The 22,024-nt window shown below is 42.1% G+C and overlaps 1 protein-coding gene across 2 annotated transcripts in view; it reads right to left on the reverse strand.

Annotated features, from left to right (window-relative positions):
• Positions 1-19,004, reverse strand: part of IL1R2 (interleukin 1 receptor type 2) — a 35,823-nt gene extending 16,819 nt beyond the window's left edge. For both annotated transcript variants that reach the window (XM_040336416.1, XM_040336415.1), the window contains exons 1-6: positions 18,836-19,004; positions 16,225-16,321; positions 13,153-13,414; positions 10,029-10,203; positions 2,798-2,972; positions 1,403-1,465 (exon numbers count right to left, since the gene is read on the reverse strand). In XM_040336416.1, coding sequence (XP_040192350.1) covers positions 1,403-1,465; positions 2,798-2,972; positions 10,029-10,203; positions 13,153-13,414; positions 16,225-16,303 — 754 coding nt within the window. In that variant the 5' untranslated portion in view covers positions 16,304-16,321; positions 18,836-19,004. The remainder of the gene's footprint in view (positions 1-1,402; positions 1,466-2,797; positions 2,973-10,028; positions 10,204-13,152; positions 13,415-16,224; positions 16,322-18,835) is intronic.
• Positions 19,005-22,024: the final 3,020 nt, after the last annotated feature.

Consider the following 22,024-nt stretch of genomic DNA (forward strand, 5'->3'; position numbering starts at 1 on the left):
GCTGGTGAATCAAAAAATACACACTGGCCTGTTCTTGGCTGTTAAAGGATAAGTTCATCTTTTAAAAATATAATAAATGCACATCTTTTTGCATATAACAAAAATGTGTATTCTTTTTTTTTTTTTACTAGGAGCCTGCAAAACATTGCACCCACGATCAGCAGATCATATGAGCAGGCAGTTACATACTACCAGGAATCATCAATGAACTACCTAGAGCACTCAACAGCGTCCTGGTAGTTCATTAAGAACTACAAGCCGTCAGCTGTAAAGGCTGTCAGTACTTGTAGTTCTCGCATTCATAGAACTCTGTTAAGGCCTATAGTGATTCCGCTGCCAGTAGTGACAGTGAGCTGGGGATCTTCTCTCCCCGATCTCGCTGTCACAAATAAAAAAATATAAAAACGTGGACGCATTTTATTTAAACTGTAACGGCAAGATTGGGGAGAAGATTCCCAGCTCACTGTCACTACTGGCAGCAGATCGAGGAGATGCTGCAACAGTGGGAACATGTAACATGTTCCACTCTAAAAATGGGTGGAACATGTAACATGTTCCCAAAGGTGAACAAAGGTGAACTGATCCTTTAAAGCGGAAGTAAACCTATCGATGTAACATTTTCAGAGAACAGTTAACATTCCCGGCATACCGGGAATGCTAACTGCAGATTGGTTGTGCTCTCAACCAAACTGTCAAACCATCCAATGGCTGGTGTCATAACTGATCACATGTGCAGCATCATGGCAGTTGTAGATTAAACAGAGGCCAAGATGGCAGCTTCCTTGGCTGAAAACCATTTTACTTCCAGAATCTTTTTTTTTTAATTATTATTATTATTACAAACGTTTTATTAAATAGGTATTGTAATTGCACATGAATAAACATTAATTACATGTGAAATACAAGTATATAAAACTTTAGAAAGGAAGAACTTTCATAAACAGGTTACATATGAAACATACATTAAAGTCTTCATGTATGTTATATCATAGTTTCATGTTTATTCAGGACATTCTTTGGTAATTGCATGTTTTAACAAAACAAAAACTGAATAATAATGGAATTACAAAAATGTATTGTACTAAAGAAAAATAGATTAAAAATTTAACAAGAAATAAAAGAAGAAAACTCCAGAATCTTTTTATAAGATCCGCTGCAAATGTGTTTACATAATAGTAGAAAAAAACATAGTCACTCCCATAGACCCTCCTATTCCGAGGAATGGAGCTCAGGCAGATTCTATAAAAATAGATCTCTGGTGTTTATTCAGTTGTTGAGTCAATATACTTAAGATTTTCACTTTTTCCCGATTATGACCACATACTCCCTTGCATGTCATTATGAAAGATACTTCCTGATCTCCCAGTCTGTATATCCCATTATAATTAGAAATGAGTCATACCTATGGCAGCAGCTATAATCTTTCGACTTGGTTGAACAATGACAGGATGTCTTCTCTCGTGACCTGGATATAGCAAAGGAGATTTAGAGGTGTCATAAAACATGTTAAAAGGTACAGTATGTGCATTCAAAGCAAATGGGAACAAGAACTTGAATGTGACCTTCTCTCCACAACAAAAATGTAGAATCCTTACACTTCACCCTAAAATCCTCTATCTGAACACAGATTTAAGATACTCTCTATGTCAGGGGTCTCAAACTGGGGGCCCTCCAGCTGTTGTGTACCATCTTGCCTCTGCCTTTGGGAGTCATGCTTGTAACTGTCAGCCTTGCAATGCCTCATGGGAATTGTAGTTCTGCCACAGCTGGAGGACCACCAGTTTGAGATCCCTGCTCTAGGGGTCTCCTACGATCATCACATAAACAGTTTCCTGACTCCACAGACAATTGTTGGAGAGATAACATGGCCAAGGGTTCAGCCTTACACATGTTTTGGCCCTGTCCACCATTGAGACCCTCCTGGACTGAGGTCAAGAAGATTTCCCAGAAATTCACAGACTTTATCATATCAGACTGTCCGCTATTTTTCCTATTGCATCGCTCCTCAATTCCCATTCAGGCCCCTTTCACACATGCGGACCGTATGTCCGCTTTTTCATCCATCCGTGTACAAATGAATGGATGAAAAAGGGACATACATTGGTCCCTATGAGATCGCGGGTGTCAGCGGATGAACATCTCGTCTGCCTCCGCAATGATCCGATTCTGCAGACGGAAGAAAACACTATTTTTCCTTCCGTCTGCGGATCGGATGAACACGGACAGTGTGCGGGGACCGCCCTGTCATCCGCCGGCTCAGCGTGGATCAACGGAGCGATCCCCACTGAGCATACGGAGGTGGATCATTACTGATCCGCCCCATGTGGCCTTAGGTTCCACAGTGAGTATAACAAGCATGCTTTACTGCATATACAGACTGATTTTACTGTTGTGGGTTTAGTAACACCTTTAATTGTAAGAAACATAAACATGAGAATTAAGCAGTTTAATTTTGCTAAAATTTTGCTAAATATGTGCATAGAGAAGCAAAAAAAAAAAAAAAGAAACACAGCGATGATGTCACTGGGTACAAAATAAGGTATGTAAACAATATGTAAAGATTTTATTGAATATGGTCATTAGCATGTCGATGAGGGAGGGAAGGAGGGCAACATTTAAGCAGATTAAAGTTTAACTTTGAATTTGAAAAAAAGTTTAGCTTTGACATAACAGTTTTACTCTGTATATTCTTATCACTGACAGGCCACATACAATATTGCTTTACATTGTAATGTGTGGCCAGAAATGACCCAACCTAACCTTAAAGCATTAAAAGTCCTAGGATGCTAGAAATTACCTATAATTTGCAGCTGTATAATCCTGGAAACTGAGAAGTGTCTGTTCTCATGAGTGAAGTCCAACTGGCATTTATAATACCCGGCATCGTCGTGATCTACATTCTTTATTAAAGCATATGTGTTACCATCGACATACTGAAATCTGGAGTTTTCATTCACCAGAGCTTCTCCATTCTGATCAAAAAGAAAAAAAATAGACATGTTGAGAAATAAGCGGATCTATTTTTATTGCCTGAAATGTACACACAGAGTAGACATAAAATTAACCCTTGAGATGCCAACAGAACACAAAGTGTAACTGCTCGGGTCTTTTTCCCTTTTAGGCTGAGCTGCACCAATCCACCTTATTGGTCTTTGTTGGTAGTCACAATATAGATAATTAATATATATATATTATTGCATGATTTTACAGGGGGCCTGAGAACTTTTACTTGATCCTGTTCCTTTAACCACTTGCTTACTGGGCACATATACCCCCCTCCTGCCCAGGTGAAATTTCAGCTTCCGGCACTGCGTCGCTTTAACTGACAATTGCGTGGTCGTGCGACGTGGCTCCCAAACAAAATTGACGTCCTTTTTTCTCCACAAGTAGAGCTTTCTTTTGGTGGCATTTGATCACCTCTGCGGTTTTTATTTTTTGCGCTATAAACAAAAAAAGAGCGTCAATTTTGAAAAAAAAATCAATAGTTTTTACTTGTTGCTATATTAAATAGCCCAATTTAAAAAAAAAAAAAAAACTATTTTCTCCGTTTAGGCCGATACGTATTCTTCTACATATTTTTGATAAAACAAAAAAAAAAAAAAAAAGCGACTGGTTTGCGTAAAAGTTATAGCGCCTACAAAATAGGGGACAGAATAATTTTTTTTTATTATTTATTTTCTACTAGTAATGGCAGCGATCTGCGATTTTTATTGGGACTGCGACATTATGGCAGACACATCAGACACTTTTGACACATTTTTGGCACCATTATACTGCGATCAGTGCTATAAATATGCACTAATTACTGTATAAATGTGACTGGCATTGAAGGGGTTAACACTAGGGGGTGAGGGAGGGGTTAAATGTGTACCCTGCATAGTGTTTCTAACTGTGGGGGAAGGGGACTGACTGGGGGATTTGACCGATCTGTGTCCCTATGTACAAGGGACACAGATTGGTCTCCTCTCTCCCTGACAGGATGTGGATCTGTGCGTTTACACACACAGATCCACGTCTTTGTCTCTGTAACCGCCGATCGCGGGTGCCTGGCGGCCATCGCGGCCGCCAGGCACGCGCATCGGCATCTCAGTGATGCGGCGGACACAGTGGTTGGAGGGCGATGGCCGTATATAGACGGCCTCTCGGCAATTAAGATCCACACTGCGGTCGTATAAAGTCGTACGACCGTCAGGACGGGGTTAAAGCATGTTATATGACACAGTTCTTGTCCTGTGTTATTTGGACCCCTGTAACCACTAAAAAAAAAAAACTGTCTGATCCTGTCAGTTTCTCCCCACCCCTATGCAAACTGACCACAGAAATCATTACATATAAATAAGGATTATAGAGTTCAAGGACAAGCCAGTAAAGTTTTGAAAGAGGTGGGATGAACAGATTGAGATCATTAACTAGAAATAAATGTATTCCATATTTATCTTTCTGTTCTCGGAAATCCATTGTTTGATATACGGAAGATTAGAGACCTGCCTGCTGCATGTTACTTTATCTTGGGGTCATCTATTAAATATTTCAACTTTAAATCTTGAGTTACAACATCCAGTAACACAAAAAAAATTAAATTATCTGTATATCTCCCATTTTATTTTCAGCCTGTCCAGTGGTTCTCCTATCAGAGAATGCCCGTAGTTCGAGTCATAAAACCAAATGACCAAGATAAGAAAAAAGTTATTCCCATACTAAACTTTCTGTGTGAGAAATAGCGTGCCCCACAAGCTTTCATTTTAAATATAAGCAACTATGCTCCATCCACTAAAAATACATCAATGACTTTTAGAAGTCTGTTCATATTTATATTATTGCTGTGTTATTAGTGCCTTGAAAAAGTATTCATACCCCTTGAAATTTTCCACATTTTGTCAAGTTACAATCAAAAACATAAATGTATTTTATTGGGATTTTATGTGATAGACCAACACAAAGTGGCACATAATTGGGAAGTGGAAGGAAAATGATAAATGGTTTTCAACATTTTTTACAAATAAATGTCTGAAAAGTGTGGTGTGCATTTGTATTCAGCCCCCTTTACTCTGATACCCCTATCTAAAATCTAGTGGAACCAATTGCCTTCAGAAGTCACCTAATTAGTAAATAGAGTCCACCTGTGTGTAATTAATATCTCAATATAAATACAGCTGTTCTGTGAAGCTCCCAGTGGTTTGCTAGAGAACCTTAGTAAACAAACAGCATCATGAAGGCTGAGGAACACACCATACCGGTCAGGGATAACGTTTTGGAGAAGGTAAAGGCAGGGTTAGGTTATAAAAAAAATATACCAAGCTTTGAACATCTCATGGCGCACTGTTCAAACCATCATCTGAAAATGGAAAGAGTGTGACACAACTTCAAACCTACCAAGACATGGCCGTCCACCTAAACTGACAGGCTGGGCAAGGAGAGCATAAATCAGAGAAGCAGCCAAGAGGCCCATGGTAATTCTGGAGGAGCTGCAGAGATCCACAGCTCAGGTGGGAGAATCTGTCCACAGGACCACTCCACAAATCTGGCCTTTATGGAAGAGTGGCAAGAAGAAAGCCATTGTTGAAAGAAAGCCATAAGAAGTCCCGTTTGCAGTTTGCGAGAAGCCATGTGGGGGGGGGGGGGATAGCACACCTGTGGAAGAAGGTGCTCTGGTCAGATGAGACCAAAATTTGACTTTTTGGCATAAAAGCAAAACACTATGCATGGCGGAAAACGCTGCACATCACCCTGAACACACCATCCGCACCATGAAACATGGTGGTGGCAGCATCATGTTGTGGGGATGCTTTTCTTTAGCAGGGACAGGAAAGCTGGTCAGAGTTGACGGTAAGATGGATGGAGCCAAAAACAGGGCAATCTTAGAAGAAAACCCGTTAGAGTCTGCAAAAGACTTAAGACTGGGGCAGGGGTTTACGTTCCAGCAGGAGAGTGACCCTAAACATACAGCCAATATAATGCTTTAGATGAAAGCCTATTCATGTGTTAGAATGACCCAAAGTCCAGACCTAAATCCAATTGAGAATCTGTGGCAAGACTTGAAAATTGCTGTTCACAAACGCAATATTTTGCAAAGAATGGGCAAAATTTTCACTCTCTAGATGTGCAAAGTTGGTAGAGACATCCCCAAAAAGACTTTCACCTGTAATTGCAGCGAAAGGTGATTATAAAAAGTATTGACTCGGGGGGGGGGGGGGGAATACAAATGCACGCCACACTTTTCACATATTTATTTGTATAAAAAATAAAATTTTCCTTCCACTTCACAATTGTGTGCCACTTTGTGTTGGTCCATCACAGGGGTGCCCAACCAGTGGCCCGGAGGCCACATGTGGCCCGTGGAGCCCTCTAACGTGGCCCGCGACCTCCTGCTCTGGGATGGCTGGTTGGCAAGCCCAGATTGCAGGTTGCCGACCTGCCAAAAGAGAACATCAGTGTTGTAAATGAAGCCGGCGGTAGAGGAAACAAGCGGCTTTTCAGAAAATGCACCACACCTGCAGGATATAATAGACATCTGTGGCAAAGTGCAGCTAACCGGTGGGAAAACCTCAGGTACACTGCGCCGCAATAGACTGCAGACCATCAGTGTAAAAGCAGCCTTAGGCCCCTTTCACATAATCGGTCCGACCCAATCGGACCCTCCATTCACCTCTATGGAGCAGCAGATGTAAACAGACTTTTGTCTGTTTACACCTGCCTACCTCCAATCCGATCTGCTAAAAAAAGTGGATTTGTCCCCTTCCATCTGATTGGATCAGAGGGCCCATAGAGTAGATTGGGCTGTCTGTGTCTGCTTTTGCATGTGCAGACTGGACACAGACCTGTAATCTGCTCACTCCGCTCATCGTGGCCCGCGACTGGTTACTAAGTTGCTTAAGCGGCCCTTAGCCATCAAAAGGTTGGGCACCCCTGGTCTATCACATAAAAATAAAATAAAATAACATGACAACATTTTTCAAGGCACTGTACTAACATATATTTTTCAATATAGAGGTCTGAAACATTGACTTTTTTTTATTTATTTTTTAATATAACTAAAGGCAAAACTTTTTTCCTAGCTTTGGATAGAGTGGAGAAGGATTAGAACACCTTTTTATTGCTGTCTGGACCCCTGTAAGGGAGATTCATCCTTTCTATTTGGCCTCTTTACCTTTATCATTAAGTGTGAAAGTGAAATAAAATCCCAAATGTTGGGGTGGTCACTAGAACAGAAATAGACAGAAAATCCATTGCACACTAGTTTTGGTTATTGTAAACGAAGAGGCTATTAGAAAGGATGTGAAGGGAAATTTCCACAATAGGACACAGATCGGCTTCCAAAAAGGTATGTATACTATTTTTTTTTTTTTACACGGATAGTGTTAGATTTGTGGTGTCTATAGATGCAGGGATTTTAGTTTTTGCATGGACTTACACTTTATGTTAAAATAGAGAAAAACAAGAGCAGCTGCACAAAACACAAAGCTAAATGGTTGCTCTTGGCTACTGCTCCTCTTTTGGTTTTGAATAAACTAATACTACATTTGGAAGGTAGGATTGCAGAAAGTCATCACATCATTATGGCACAACATGCATAAGGCAACTAGCGCCATCTACTGGTGCAACAATAATAATACCTGGGAAAAAACTGCATATACTTGTCATAAACTTTAAATAAAAAGCAGTGTTTTTTCAGGGAGTACGATTTATTTTTGTAATTATTCCAGCATTTACCTTAAAATAATATTTAATGTGACATTAAAAATTCTAAATGCTTGCTTTTTCATATTTACATAATTGTAATAAAGCTGAAAGTCAGTTTAGGCATATTTTTTATCCATACGGCTGCCAGGCACCTCACCCAGAAAAATAAAACCCCTTTTTTATTACAGAATACAGTGGTGCCACTTCCCTACTCACAACCTGATGACTGGACATTAAAGTGGAGGTTCCGCCAAATACTGCAGCTGCTGACTTTTAAAAAAATGGACACTTACCTGTCCAGGATGCCCGCAATGTCGTGAGCCAAGGACGAGCAATCGCTTGTCCCTCGGCTTCAGCCGCCGCCATCCTCAGTTAGGGAATCGGGAAGTGAAGCGTTGCGGCTTCACTGCCCGGTTCCCTACTGCGCATGCGTGAGTAGAGCACCGCACCGTGACTGGTCCCCGATTTCTCCTGTGAACAGTGTATTTCCCAGGAGACAGCGGGCGGGTGCGTGTAGGGGCATGTCTGCCGCACGAGTTGTTCCCGGAAGTGGGTACAAATAGCTGTCTTAGACAGGTATCTGCACCCCCCTCCCCCTGAAAGGTACCAAATTTGACACCAGAGGGGGGGAGGGTTCCGATAAACAGCAGCTCCATTTTTGGGTGGAACTCCGCTTTAAAAGAGCAGCAACACACTAAAAAAATTAATCATCTCTATTCATTTAGTCTCGGTTCACACATCTACGATGCGGGAACCAGAGGGATTCCTGTGCGGGTTCCCACATTGCTTGTCACTCGCAGTCAGTTCACACTGCCCTCTGCAAACTGCTATGGGTGTCAATAGAATGTAAATGACACCCCCAGATCAGTTTGCAGATCGCAGTGTGAACTGTCAATTGGTACAGGAATTGGATCGCATTGGTGTGAACACCCATGTGATCTGATTCCAGAACAGACCAAAAAAAGGGTCCTGCACCATTTTGGTGCAAATGTGATGGGGTTTCAGCCATTCAGTTTGTATGGCTGAGTTTGCATTGCACATACTTTACATGTGATCTGCACAGCAATGCGGTGTGAATCACATGTGATGTCTGTTTGCATTAGTGTAAACCCAGCCTTAGTCCTTTCCTTTTGTCAGAATGTTTACCAGCAGGACTAGCAGCAGAGCCTGACTATAACATGCTCTTCCCCTCTCAGTCTTAATGCTACTGCAAAAGAATCAAATCAAGACAAAGTCAGTTACTTAAAGGGTTAGAGGTCTGGGGATTCTTGATTTGCTCTTCTCCCTCTACTTTCTGTAGCATTTCCAGGACGGGTCAGGGGGATTCTGATTGGTCAGTGCTGGTACAGATCATTGCTTGGATTGTCCCAGAAGTGCTAAAAAGGGAGAAGTGTGTGCACTGACAGCTCATCACTATAGGTACAACGAGAACTAATAAATATGTATGGTGTTATTTCACCTTCTCAATTTCTTTCTCTGAAAGAATGAGCTTACACTTTAAAGCATCTCTTTTTTTTTTAAGAATTTATTTATTTATTTTTTCATTTGTTGATCCTGCCAGTAACACCCTTCCTATTCTAGAGGATAATGCTCACTTACCATACCTTATCTATTCCTGGTTTGGATCAAAAATATTCACCCCTTTTCTCATCTCCATGACATATAGGGGAGCTGTTCTGTAGTTAACAGAAGATAGCTGGGAACGTTGATAACATTATTTTAATTTCAGTTCAGCACACTGGATTCTGACAGGACCAATAAGTATGTTTCTGTACTTGCGGAAAATGTACATAGCTTGAAAAAGTAAACTAAAGTAGTCATTGGATCCTAGGAATTGTAAGTTGCAAAATATAACATATTTGGTCTTCAGATTGGATATACTTTAAGCTGGTTGCATAGGGAAATATATTTGAATATTTTTAGACATAAAAAAAAAATGTTGGTGCTTACTCTGAATCAGGTAACTGTCAGATAATAGGTACCAGGGCTTTTTTTCACAGAAAATAGGTACAGCAACTCAACCACAATCCCCCAAAACCCCCACAACTGCATCAAATTGTGGGTGTGGTCAAATTCCACTAACAGTGGAAGGGTCTTAAATGGACAGGATGCGGGGAGATCATCCAGTGGGGGTGTCGGCATCTGCACTATACCCTGGGCACCTGCATCTCCTTTGCCCCCCCTAAGAATCTGTCACTGTCAGAATTATCCGTAGGTCGTTTTTAATGGATACTACATTGTATGTATAGTTTTTACATAATAATGGTTGTAATAATGAGAAGCCAGCAATTTATTTTTTACATTTCCAAAATAGTTATTAAAGGATTATTTACTGTGAAATGTCATACCTTATACCACTTCAGATTCATTATGCCTGAATTACTTTCATATTCGTTTATATCTGGGCAACTCATCGAAAAGTTGAACTTCTCAAAAGCAATTTGTTCATATTTAATATCAGATAAATTCTCATCGCTCACAACTGTCAGGGACATTGATATCTCAAGACAGAAAGATGAATTCCTTAAAAAAAAAAAAATTACACCATTATATCAAACTGCATCAACAGAAACAGCTTACTGCCATTAATTTAATACATGTTTAAAGTTCCTGATTGACATTAATTGATAAAGTGTATTCTGCTAAACTATTCGTTGAGAGTAGGGCTGGTACTGATAATGTCAGTAATGTCCACATCTCCCCCGTAATGTTTACACATCTCCCCCGTAATGTTTACACATCTCCCCCGTAATGTCCACACATCTCCCCCGTAATGTCCACACATCTCCCCCGTAATGTCCACACATCTCCCCCGTAATGTCCACACATCTCCCCCGTAATGTCCACACATCTCCCCCGTAATGTGCACACATCTCCCCCGTAATGTCCACACATCTACCCCGTAATGTCCACACATCTACCCCGTAATGTCCACACATCTACCCCGTAATGTCCACACATCTCCCCCGTAATGTCCACACATCTCCCCCGTAATGTCCACACATCTCCCCCGTAATGTCCACACATCTCCCCCTTAATGTCCACACATCTCCCCCGTAATGTCCACACATCTCCGCCGTAATGTCCACACATCTCCCCCGTAATGTCCACATCTCCCAGAATAGAAAGCACACTCGCAGCAGGCAGCAGACGATGACGTCAGCGCGCCCCTACTAGGCCGCCACCGGGTGTACCAAGATGGCCGTGGTTCCGGAACTAGGCCGAAGTCGCGGCCTTTCCTATGGGCGAGACCGCGGAGCTCAATCGCCTGATTGAAAAGGGGCCGGACAATTACATTGAGCATTGCGCTCGCAGTTCACCCAGATATATTAGAAAAGCAAATTAATATTTGCTTTACTAACACTGAATCGCCTCTCCGCCAATCAGGAAGTGTGGGTCTGTTACATGTTTCCTGATTGGCTGAAAGGTTAGGCGATCCTATTGGACGCCTAGGAGGAGGGGAGGAGACGCACAGCTGAAGCCACCGTGATCTTAGAAGGGAAGAGGACACGGAAGACGCTGCAAGATGCCTGCCGCAGCCTGTCCCCTTTCCCCGATGTGCCCATCGATCAGGTAAGTGCCGGTGGACTGGCAAACGGGGGGGGATGTTGAGGTGATACGGGGGGTGGTTGTTTTCCATCCCCAAACAAAAAAACACCAGCCGCCACTGGTACTTAGCGAGCTTAGCATGAATTACAGGAGCTTGCTAAAGCTGGTCATAGACGGATATCATTTCGAATGACATTTTTTGGGGAAAGTAGTGTAGCGCCTGGTTACTTTAGAGTACCGGTGCTATTTAAATTTTAGAGGGGGATCAGAGTGTAGTTAAACTCGGATCCAAATTGTTATGTTCAAAACAGGGTCTCTGTCTCAGCTTGGCTGTGCTGTGGGCTCATTCTGTTGTGCTGGGGTGTTCTTCCCACCCCAGTGCAGTAGATGGCAGCAGTGGAGTCAAGGTTCGGGTGCTCTTCCCCAGCAGTCAATCAGGAGGGTTGAAAGTAATACAAGAAAAATCCCACTGGTAGCGCTACACCATAGAAACGGTAATGCACAGTGTTCTGTGTAGTAAAAAAGTTAAACAAAAAACCTCCCGTGCAGCTGTCAACCACTAGGAGACATGGGCAAAAAGCAATAAAACAAAAAATACAGCGCACAGGAGTTAAGTAAATGTCACTTTATAGTCTTAAAAATGGTAAAAAACATATACATGAATAGTAGAAGTAGCAGCAAATAGCACAAAGCAAATAAACAATTAAAATCTAGTGAGTAGTCCACAATGCATGTGCAGAAGTTGTATGGTGATGGTAGGATGGAAACCAAAAGAACACTTCTGGGAAGGTGTTGAAGAAATTTTCCAAATAGTGTGCATACAGTGGTATGTGGAGGTGATACAATACCTCAGCAGCCGCTTATACGCCTCTATGCAGGGAGATGGAATCCGACGGTGGAGAGGTAACAACCACGCTGGGAGCGAACGATGGCGCTGTTTGCATGCAGGGAGGGATATTGCTGTTATACCACACTGAAAGGGAGGCTGATGGAAGCGAGATGCCTCCTCGCGACGAAGATCTCAGGCGGCGGGGGAAGTCCTGGATGGGAACCACCGAGCCGGTTCAATGACGCTGCCGCGTCAGTCGAAAGCGAGGAGGGGAGGGCGGAAGCTCCGCTGAGTCACACAGAGAGAAAGGGGGTGGTGACCAGACACCGTCCCTCAGGCATCAGGTGACTCCAGGAGCCAATCAGTGAGGGTGGAAAACGAGCAATGAGAGTACAAGCGCTGGCGTCACTAGAAGGATTCCCAGGGTGTCAGCACAACAAAACAAACTTCAGTAAACTTCTGTGAACATAAGAGGGCATCAAGAAAGATAGGGGTGAGCCGTGACTGACATGTTTTGCGTGCCAGGACGCCGAAGCGCCTCGGGAGCGTAGCTTTGTGGGCGCTTTTAATCCTTTATTCGGCTGCTAGCGGTGGTTAAAAGTGCCCCGCTAGCAGCCGAAAAGCGCCTTTAAAACTATGGTAAAGTGGCAATTTACCGCCGACGCCCTCAGTGTGAAAGTACCCTCATAGTGTATGTGGTTTTCATTTGGTAAAGTCCATTGATCCCAAAATCAAATGTTAAAAGCAAATGAAATATTTCGAGCAAATCTTCCTAAAACTTTTCCTAAGAATTTTCATTTGAAATTCTATCCATCTATGGCTATCTTAGGGCTGTCTACTGGAAATTTACAAAGGCTTCGATGCTTAGAGGGTACACCAGTGGGTTATATATGTCAAATACTAATCCGCTTCTTTGCATTAACAATCAAAATGTATCTTGGAACTGTAAACAAGTAGCCATGTGTATATACGTTCAATAAGCTTGGATTATATACTGTAGATTGCAATACGCGGATTTCCATTTAATGGCCCGAGATATATAAATGTTAAATGCTCTGGAATAAAAAATTAGAGGTTAAAAGAATAGAGCATACCTGACAATACAAGTGTACATGCCAGTGTCCTCTGTTACAGCTGGCAGAAACCACAAGGCATATTGGTTTGTACGAATTCTAGATTCATCGTCCGCAATTATAATCTCAGAACCATTTTTATTCCAGGCAAGCTGAAACGGTTGCTGATAAGTTTCAGAAACATCCATCTGAAAATACTGAAAAACTGGACATTTGATAATTGATGGCTCCTCATTCAGAACAAAGTAACCAACAGAATGTGTGATCTGCACCTGACATTTTTCTACAAAAAACAAGAAAAATAAAAGATAGGCATTATTCATTTTTATCAGATACAAAGAAATTAAATATGCAGTTTGTCAGTCAACAAAGCAAAACAAACGTTTTTTAACAATGACACAAAACTATCAGCTATTAATGATGTGGCATTGTTATTACTGTTATAAACTAATAGAATTTTTGAAAAAGATAGTTTCTACAAACAATTGTGTGCTATGTGATTGAAGTTTATAACTACAGACAAAACTTTAATATTTCTTAAATCGCTAGCAGTAATCACTGTGCCGTCCCCGCCGGGATAACACAATGGCTCCGTGGGAGGGATTCCTCCATCAACACTGACTATGTTGATGGGGAAAGCGAGCAAAGAAAGTGAGGAAAGAAAATTGCTCCATCTCTGGCTGGCTTTAGCTTAGGACAGTGTGTAGATGACATATAACACAAGAACAAACAAAGACCTGGATTCAGATTTTCTAAGAGTCACTGAAATTGTCATTGGGTACACTGGCTTCATTTTGACAGCATTCCACAAAATGGGGACACTGCTTAGAAACATGGAAGGACCCAGAGTTGAGAATCCACATACAGTCCAATGGGAGCACGGAAACATTTCCAAGAGTCCAGGGTTTTTAATAATAAAATGATTCAAATTAGAAAAGGGCCAACAGTTTCGGGGCCAAACACACTTCCTCTTCATCAGGGCTTGGGAATTGCTTTTGTTGCATTTACTAAAAGTGGCTTAGCCTGCCTTCCTGAAATCTCTACCAATCAGTAAGTCTATTCAAAGATTTAAATTCCTAAGCCCTGATGATCGGAGAGTTTGTTTGCCCACTGAAATGCATTGGCTTTTTTCTGCTATGAATCAGTTTTATCATTAAAAACCTTGCACTCTTGAAAGTTTTTTGTGGCGTTCTCATTCGACTGTATGTAGATTTTTATAGCTGTCTGCGTTGCCATTTAGAAGATTAAGGGAGGCCATAGAAAGAGCCGTACGGAAGGAGAAGTGGGAGTTTGTTTGCCTGGGGGTCGTCTGTGTGCAGCCGCTTCGTTCCATTGGTGAGAAAGCCCAGAAATGAGGCCAGAGCGGCCGGTGATGAGCCGCGCCACATGACCATGTTCTGTGCTATGGTGATAGCAGGAGAGGTGTGCATGGGCAGAGGGAGCAAGACGGGCTACATGAGTGTCACCGCACCACTGCCATACAACAGAAAAGGCAAGGAGGGGGAGGTGAGTTGCCGAAGGGGGGACCAGATGTGTGATGGAAAGGAAAGTGTGCCATGAGCTGCATGGAGGGGTGTGATGCATGGTGAAAAGGTGTGCTATGAGTTACATGGCTATGTATAATGCCGCGTACAGACAGTCGTTTTATGCGATGTTAAAAAACGACGTTTTTAAAAACGTCAATTTCATTGACCGTGTGTGGGGGAAAACGCCGCTTTGTCTTGTAAAAAACAACAAAAAAAAATTGAAGCATGCTTCAATTTTATGTGTCGTTTTTCAAAATGTCGTTTTTTACTTCACAGAAATTGACCGTGTGTAGCAAAAAACGACGTTTCAAACGACGTTTTTACACCCGCGCATGCCGAGAAGCTAGTTATGAAGCGAGCTTCAATAGAAAAAAGTGGTGAACGTAACCTCGCAGTGCTAGAGCACTGTGAAAAAACGATGGTGTGTAGGCAACGTCGTTTTTGAAAATTGAAGTTTCAAAAACTTTGTTTTTTACTTCACAGAAAACGTTGTTTTTTTACATCGCATAAAACGACCATCTGTACGCGACATTATGTGTCGTCTCTCACTGATGTGATGTGGACAGACAACAGAGAGGTGTGAGCTTAAGGCAAGTACATACTATGTGCTAGAAGTTTACAGTGTGATGGAGATGTGCTGCATGGCGCTTTGAAATAAATAAGCCGGTTTTATGTTGCAGTTTGGGCACTCGGGCTCAAAAAGGTTTACCATCACTGGTCTATCACATAAAATCCCAATAAAATACATTTACATTTTTGGTTATAACATGACAAAATGTGGAAAATGTCAAGGGGTATGAATACTTTTTCAAGGCACTGTGTGTGTGTGTGTATATATATATATATATATATATATATATATATATATATATATATATACATATACACACACAAACACGCACAGTATATATAGTATATATATTAAACTGTACAATGGAAGCCATTGTATCTCATATCCAATTACAGGTTTCCGCATTCTTTTTTTTTTACTTTACTGTCAATGGATAGATATTACACTGTAATAAAACAGTGTGTAGAACAGCCCTAGTGACAGTGCTCACTGAATTCCATCTATAAAAAAGCAGTGATAGGGCAACAAGTGTGTTAGAACTACAGTACAACTCCCCCTCTTCTCATCTTTTTAACATAGGGGAAATGAGTTCATTAGAACACAGCTAGAACTGGGCAGGGCTGATAACACTGCATAGTGGAGGTTGAAACTCACTGAATTTCTAGCAGGATCAGAAGGTATTTTTTTTTTCACTTATTAGAATGATTTTAAATTGTGTATTTAATAGACTAAAAGGAAATCGATACGTTAATTGTTATGGTCCACATATACTTTAAAATATACAAGTATTTTGGTGAAAGAAAATAGAGCAGTGCTTTGCACAACAACCATCAGCCTCCCTCCTACAAGACCCACTAATACCCAACAATAACTTGCTGCCGAGACCATCATGTAATGCCAGAAAGAAAAGTGTAAAAGAAACGCAACAAAAAAGCCATGTTACTGTTCAATAATACTGTACAGATGAGGGTATCAAAGCAACATTGTCTGTTTTACCTTTGTTATTCATACGGTACACAGTAAAACCAGATGTATTTGATGCACAGACTCCTAACACAATGAAAAGAAGCAACATCGTGTGCTGAAGAATAATCTGTAGATGCAAATAATAAAAGTCTAAAGTCTATGCCAAGGGGCATATTGTACAAATCAAACATAACAATACCAGCAACTGCAGCACAATTGAGCAATCTTTTTGAGGTGGATTTTGACATATTTTTTTATATTTTCTAATTTAATTTTTTATTATTTACTCATCATGTATTTGGCACCTATTACAAGTTACAACGTTCTGCTATCTGCCATTTCTACATTTGCAATAGAGCACAGACTCCCTTCCACTCTTTCTGTGACCTACAGTTACATGACATAGCCAGTAAATATTCAGCTAGAGTGTCATTGATTACTCATTCAAAAGAAGATGAAGGAACCAACAGACACATGAAGATCAACAAAGTACTTAAAAAAAGTAATACTCTGATGTGTTTACCACTAGTCAATGCTTTATCATATGCAATGATTGTTGGTTAGGCCATTAACTTTTTTGAGCATTGACGAATTATGGTAATGAGTTGGAAAACACAACAGGGAATGTTATGGTGGGTAAGAGGGTACTCACCTAGGGCAATGACTAGTGGAACCTATCATCAACTATTCAGTCGCCCTTACAATATCTTATACTATTGCCCAAAAAGAAACACAGGACACATCCAAATATGGGCAATTACATTATTACAGTAATCAATGCAGGGATCTGACTGGCTAATTTACTTTGTAGTTCAGGAGTAGAGCAATGAAACTTTAAGGCTGGGTCCACACTGATACGACAAACGCTCCGACATTGGGAGCACGTGTCGCATGACTTGTAACAATCAATGTTTCCCTATGAGAGCCGTCTTAACTGGTCCTACACAAGTCGGTCTGTCTCTGAAAAAGGTTCCTGCACTACTTTGTTCCGACTTTGATCCTACTTTAGCCCATTGAATATTAAAGTTGGATCCTTGTTAAAACCTCCTGACTTGTGACATCCGACATGGTGATTACAGCAGCAGTAAAAGGAATTTATCCCATACTGGGATTGTTTTGATTGGTCAAAGGACAAGTCAGACTATCTCAAAATCTTAGCTTGTTCATTCAAATTGGATGGAAGTAGGACCAAAGTAGGACCAATGTTGCAGGGCAAGGTAGGATGTTGCAGGGCAGTTGTGTCGTACCAGTGTGAACCCGGCCTGAGTCTGTTGAAGGCCTGGGCTTAGAGGATCACTGGCAAAGAAAATCCATATACATTTGTTCCAAATGGAAAAAGGGTATATATTTTTGTCAACAACATTTAAGTGCTAAATTAAGCACAGGAATAGACAGAAAACAAGTTGTACCCTATATCTCTGTGTCTCATATTTTATTAATAAACAGTGTGGTCACCAAAAGAAACCAGGTTTCACTTTAGACCAGGGTTTGACAAATTTGCTTGTAATCTAGGAGCCAGCTAAAAAAGTTAGGAGCCAGAAAACGCACCCCGTCCCGACAAGCTTGCGCGCAGAAGCAAACACATACGTGAGCAACGCCCGCATATGTAAACGGTGTTCAAACCACACGAGAGGTATCGCCGCGATTGGTAGAGCGAGAGTAATAATTCTAGCCCTATACCTCCTCTGTAACTCAAAACATGCAACCTGTAGTTTTTTTTTAAACGTCACCTAAGAAGATTTTAAAGGGTAAAAGTTTGTCGGCATTCCACGAGCGGATGCAATTTTTAAGCGTGACATGTTGGGTATGAATTTACACAGCGTAACATTATCTTTCATAGTATTAAAAAAAATGGGCAAAGCCGCGGCCTCAATTACCGGACATCACAGGCCCCCCGCGATCGATTCTGGGGAAAAGGCCGAAGCCGCGGCCTCACCTAAAACATCCTGCCCGCAGCGATCCTGGGAAAAGGCCGCGAGCGGCATCCCACGATCGCGGCGAGCTGCGGGCAGGATGTTTTAGGCGAGGCCGCGGCTTCGGTCTAATCCGCGGAGCGCCAGTCCTATGGAACAAATTTTTTTTTTTTTTTGCCCACCTTCCAAGCCAAGTCGCCAGGACGCTATTTCTAGTCGCCATGGCGACTGGGATTTGTCGAGCCCTGCTTTAGACTATTTAGAATAATTACTGTATTTATTTGCGTATAACACTCACTTTTTTACCCTGAAAATAAAGGGTAAACTGTGCCTGCGTGTTATACGCAGGGGGCCATGGAACGTTTTTTTCCTGAAACTTCCCTCTTAAAGTTAGGGTGCGTGTTATACAACGATAAATACGGTAAATACAGCTGAATGTTGTGGTCTACCACTCTTAAGAAACCCAGTAGAATAAAAGGAAATTAACATTAAAGGTATAAATAACAAATGGATATCTTTGTAAAAAATATCTACCACCAAGGTCAACTATATGTTTAGTAAGGTAAATGCGGGAAAGAAAGATGGATGGAGTCCTACGAATGGGCTGAAATAATATAATTGATGGAATTTAAAAAAACACGAATATACACTTAAATATATCAAACAATCATTGTATAACAACACAATAATATATCAGAAATAACAGAAGCAACAGAAATTGATCTTACCGTTAAAAAGGTATTTCAGTTGCCACAAAAGCTAATTTGGCTCTCCAAAAAATAAAAAAAATAAATATATAATAAAAGATGTTGACCCTGGAAGATACTGTAACATGTATGGGTTGTAAATAGAAAACAGGATTCCAGCAATGGCTTGTCTGCTTTTTTTCCAAAAATTGTCATTGTGTAGCGTGTATATATACTCTGTACATGCACGGTAGAACTTCCTCTAAAATTTCATAATCAAAATCAAAAATAAAGCAGACAATTGCCAGATCCCCCTCAATATCCTGATTGCTCAAGTGAGGAAATATGAAGGGAAAGCACAGAACATGTTCCTTATTTCTAATAAGAAATAATAATGTTTGAGTGCTGAAGAGGACTTTCTAAGTCTGTATATTACAGCACTGACCTCTGTTAGGGAAAGTACAAGTTTAATTGTGATTTATTTTTTATTTTTTTAATCCCCAAAACACCTCTATTGGACACTATTTTGTTTTAAGTTGAACTACTGATTGCCCCTCTTCCGCATACACCCTTCCCCTAACCTCACTCTAAATTATTGACGGCAAAAAAAAAACTACATAAATGCACCCTTTTACTCACCTAAATTCACAGGCATGTGACATTTCATTCCCGAGTCTTCTATCCTCTTCTGTTTAAAGAGATGGGGTCATTCCCTGGTTGTCCATGTCACTGTACACATGTTTTTACCCTGTTTTTTTTTTTTTAGGTGAGATCACTGTTAGGCCGGGTACTAACGAGCAAACATGTACGATGAAACCGGTCCGTCGGACCGTTTTCACCGTACATGTCTGCCCGAGGGCTTCTGTACGATGGCTGTACTAACCATCGTACAGAAGTCCGCGCGTAAACAATACGCGGGGCGAGGCCGCGACGATGACGCGGCGATGACACGGCGACGTGATCGGGCCTACCATTTAAATGCTTCTACGCATGCGTCGAACTCATTCGACGCATGCGAGGGACGGCGGGCGCTCGGACATGTACGGTAGGTCTGTACTGATGACCGTACATGTCCGAGCGGGCATGATTCCAGCGGACGGTTTTAAAACACGTCCAGGAATATTTGTCTGCTGGGAAAAGGCCCGGCGGGCAAATGTTTGCTGGAAATCTGCCCGCTCGCGCCTACACACGACCAAACATGTATGCTGAAACTGGTCCGCGGACCAGTTTCAGCATACATGTTTGGTCGTGTGTACGGGGCCTAAGGGTTTAACCTGTTTCTAAAATGTGTTTAAAATTTTATGTGGCTGCCAACACATCATATAATTAGAGACCACTATATATATTTAATTTTTTTCCATTTTGGAGTCCCCAAATGGAAAGTTTAAAGTTTTCCATGTTTTGTTTATTTATTATACTCAGACATAATTATCATTTTAATATTTAGAATGTGTTCCTCTATCAGTTTTTTTATATATATATATATAAACATCCCTTACAGAACTCAATAGCTGAAGCTCCACCCTTATTGGACATTTTTCAATGAGAGATAGTCTGTTTGAAAGAAGATTACCAATACTGTGCTGTCTCATTAGCTTTCCCATAAGTTTTCCTTGTTATGTAATAAAAATACAGTATATTGGCTCAAAAGTGATATGGTCTAGAAATATTTAGACAGAATAAAGGTGGATAAAGCACTTGGACCAGTTGGCATACACCCACGGATCCTAAAATAATTGAGCTCTGTAATTTTAAAGCCATTGGGGCAGATCCACGTACATCGGCGCATATATAGGCTGGCGTAGCGCATCTCATTTACGTTACGCCGGCTCAACTTAGAGAGGCAAGTACCGTATCCTCAGAGTATTTGTGCCCGACGATGCGCTGGCGCAAAGTAAATTCCTAGGCGTAAGCCGGCGTAATTGAAAGTAGAAAGGAAGTTGGCGTGTTCCATTGAAATGAGCCGTGACCCCATGCAAATGAAGGGCCGAACGGACGGCGCATGCGCCGTGACGCTGACTATGTTCAGCGCCTCTCTGCGCGTAATTAGTGAGATACGCCCAGGGCATAAAAACGCCCAGACATGCGCCCGTCCAGTGCAAAAGTACATCCGCTTGTTCCCCCCCCTGAAGCAAGGTACTTTTGTCATTTTCTTTGTTTGATTTTGAGCCATGTCTGCTCCAGCAGCTCAGAAGAAGAGAAAGCTTTCTCCCCACAGGAGAAGGCGATCATTATCAGGGCCATGGCCCAGTATGATAGGTATCTTCATGGGCAGAGAGTGCCAATATCACCCAGGCCAGGAGGAAGGAGACCCCGACGCTGATTGCCACTGATGTCAATGCGTTGGGGAGTGAGGCCAGGAGCCCCAATGACATTTTAAAAAAGATCAACGATCTGCGTCGCCTGGTCCGAGGTAAGCTGGCCAGGATGACCACTCATGCCAGGGGCACTGGAGGGGGACCAGCAACTACCGAGATGCTCACTCATGAGGAGCAGGTGGTTGCCCAGTGCCTCCACAGGCATCAAGTGGAGGGAGTTGCTGTCTTTGACTCCATTGAGGAGGCCTTGAGGACAGGTAAGTGTGTTTTATCTCCTATCTGGTGTGTAGCATGTGTGGGGGTGGAAGGGAACATGTGACAAGCGTGTGGATCCTCCAACATGTGAAAGTTTTGTGTCATCCACAGATGTGCAGGAGGGTGCTGGGCCATCTGGCCAGTCCACACAATCCCCCAGACATCAGGCTGAGTCAGACCACCTGGCAAGCCCAGAGTCCTCAGTGGAAGGGAGTGGCCACACCTCTCCTCAGGAGGTGGTTGAGGAGGAGGAGGTGATGAGTGGGAATGAGGTGAGGCTCCATTTGGAGGAGTCTTCCCCTTTGGCTGGCACCAGTCAGCCCTCCATCAGGGGTAGCCCCTCCTGCTCCTCCCCAACAGGGCTTCCCCCCCCCAAGGGTCTCCCCTTCTCCTAGGCCCCAAGCCACATCAGGACCCAGGAAGGTGACCAGGAAGACAAGGGGGGTGGCAGACGTTCTGCCTGAACACCTCAGGAGGGACCAGGCCCGCCAGACCCGCCATCTGGGTGAGGTTGTCTTGAATATGGACCACATGGCACAAAGCATGGCCTCCCTGAAGGAAGCTGTGCAGGATGTTGGCTGCAATTCGTCAGCTGTGGTCACCTGCATGGTTGAAATGCAGGCCACCACAGCAGGCGTGGGTGAGGAGGTCCACGCCC

This window comes from Rana temporaria, chromosome 2, assembly GCF_905171775.1.
Source record: "Rana temporaria chromosome 2, aRanTem1.1, whole genome shotgun sequence".
NCBI classification, from domain to species: Eukaryota; Metazoa; Chordata; class Amphibia; order Anura; family Ranidae; genus Rana; species Rana temporaria.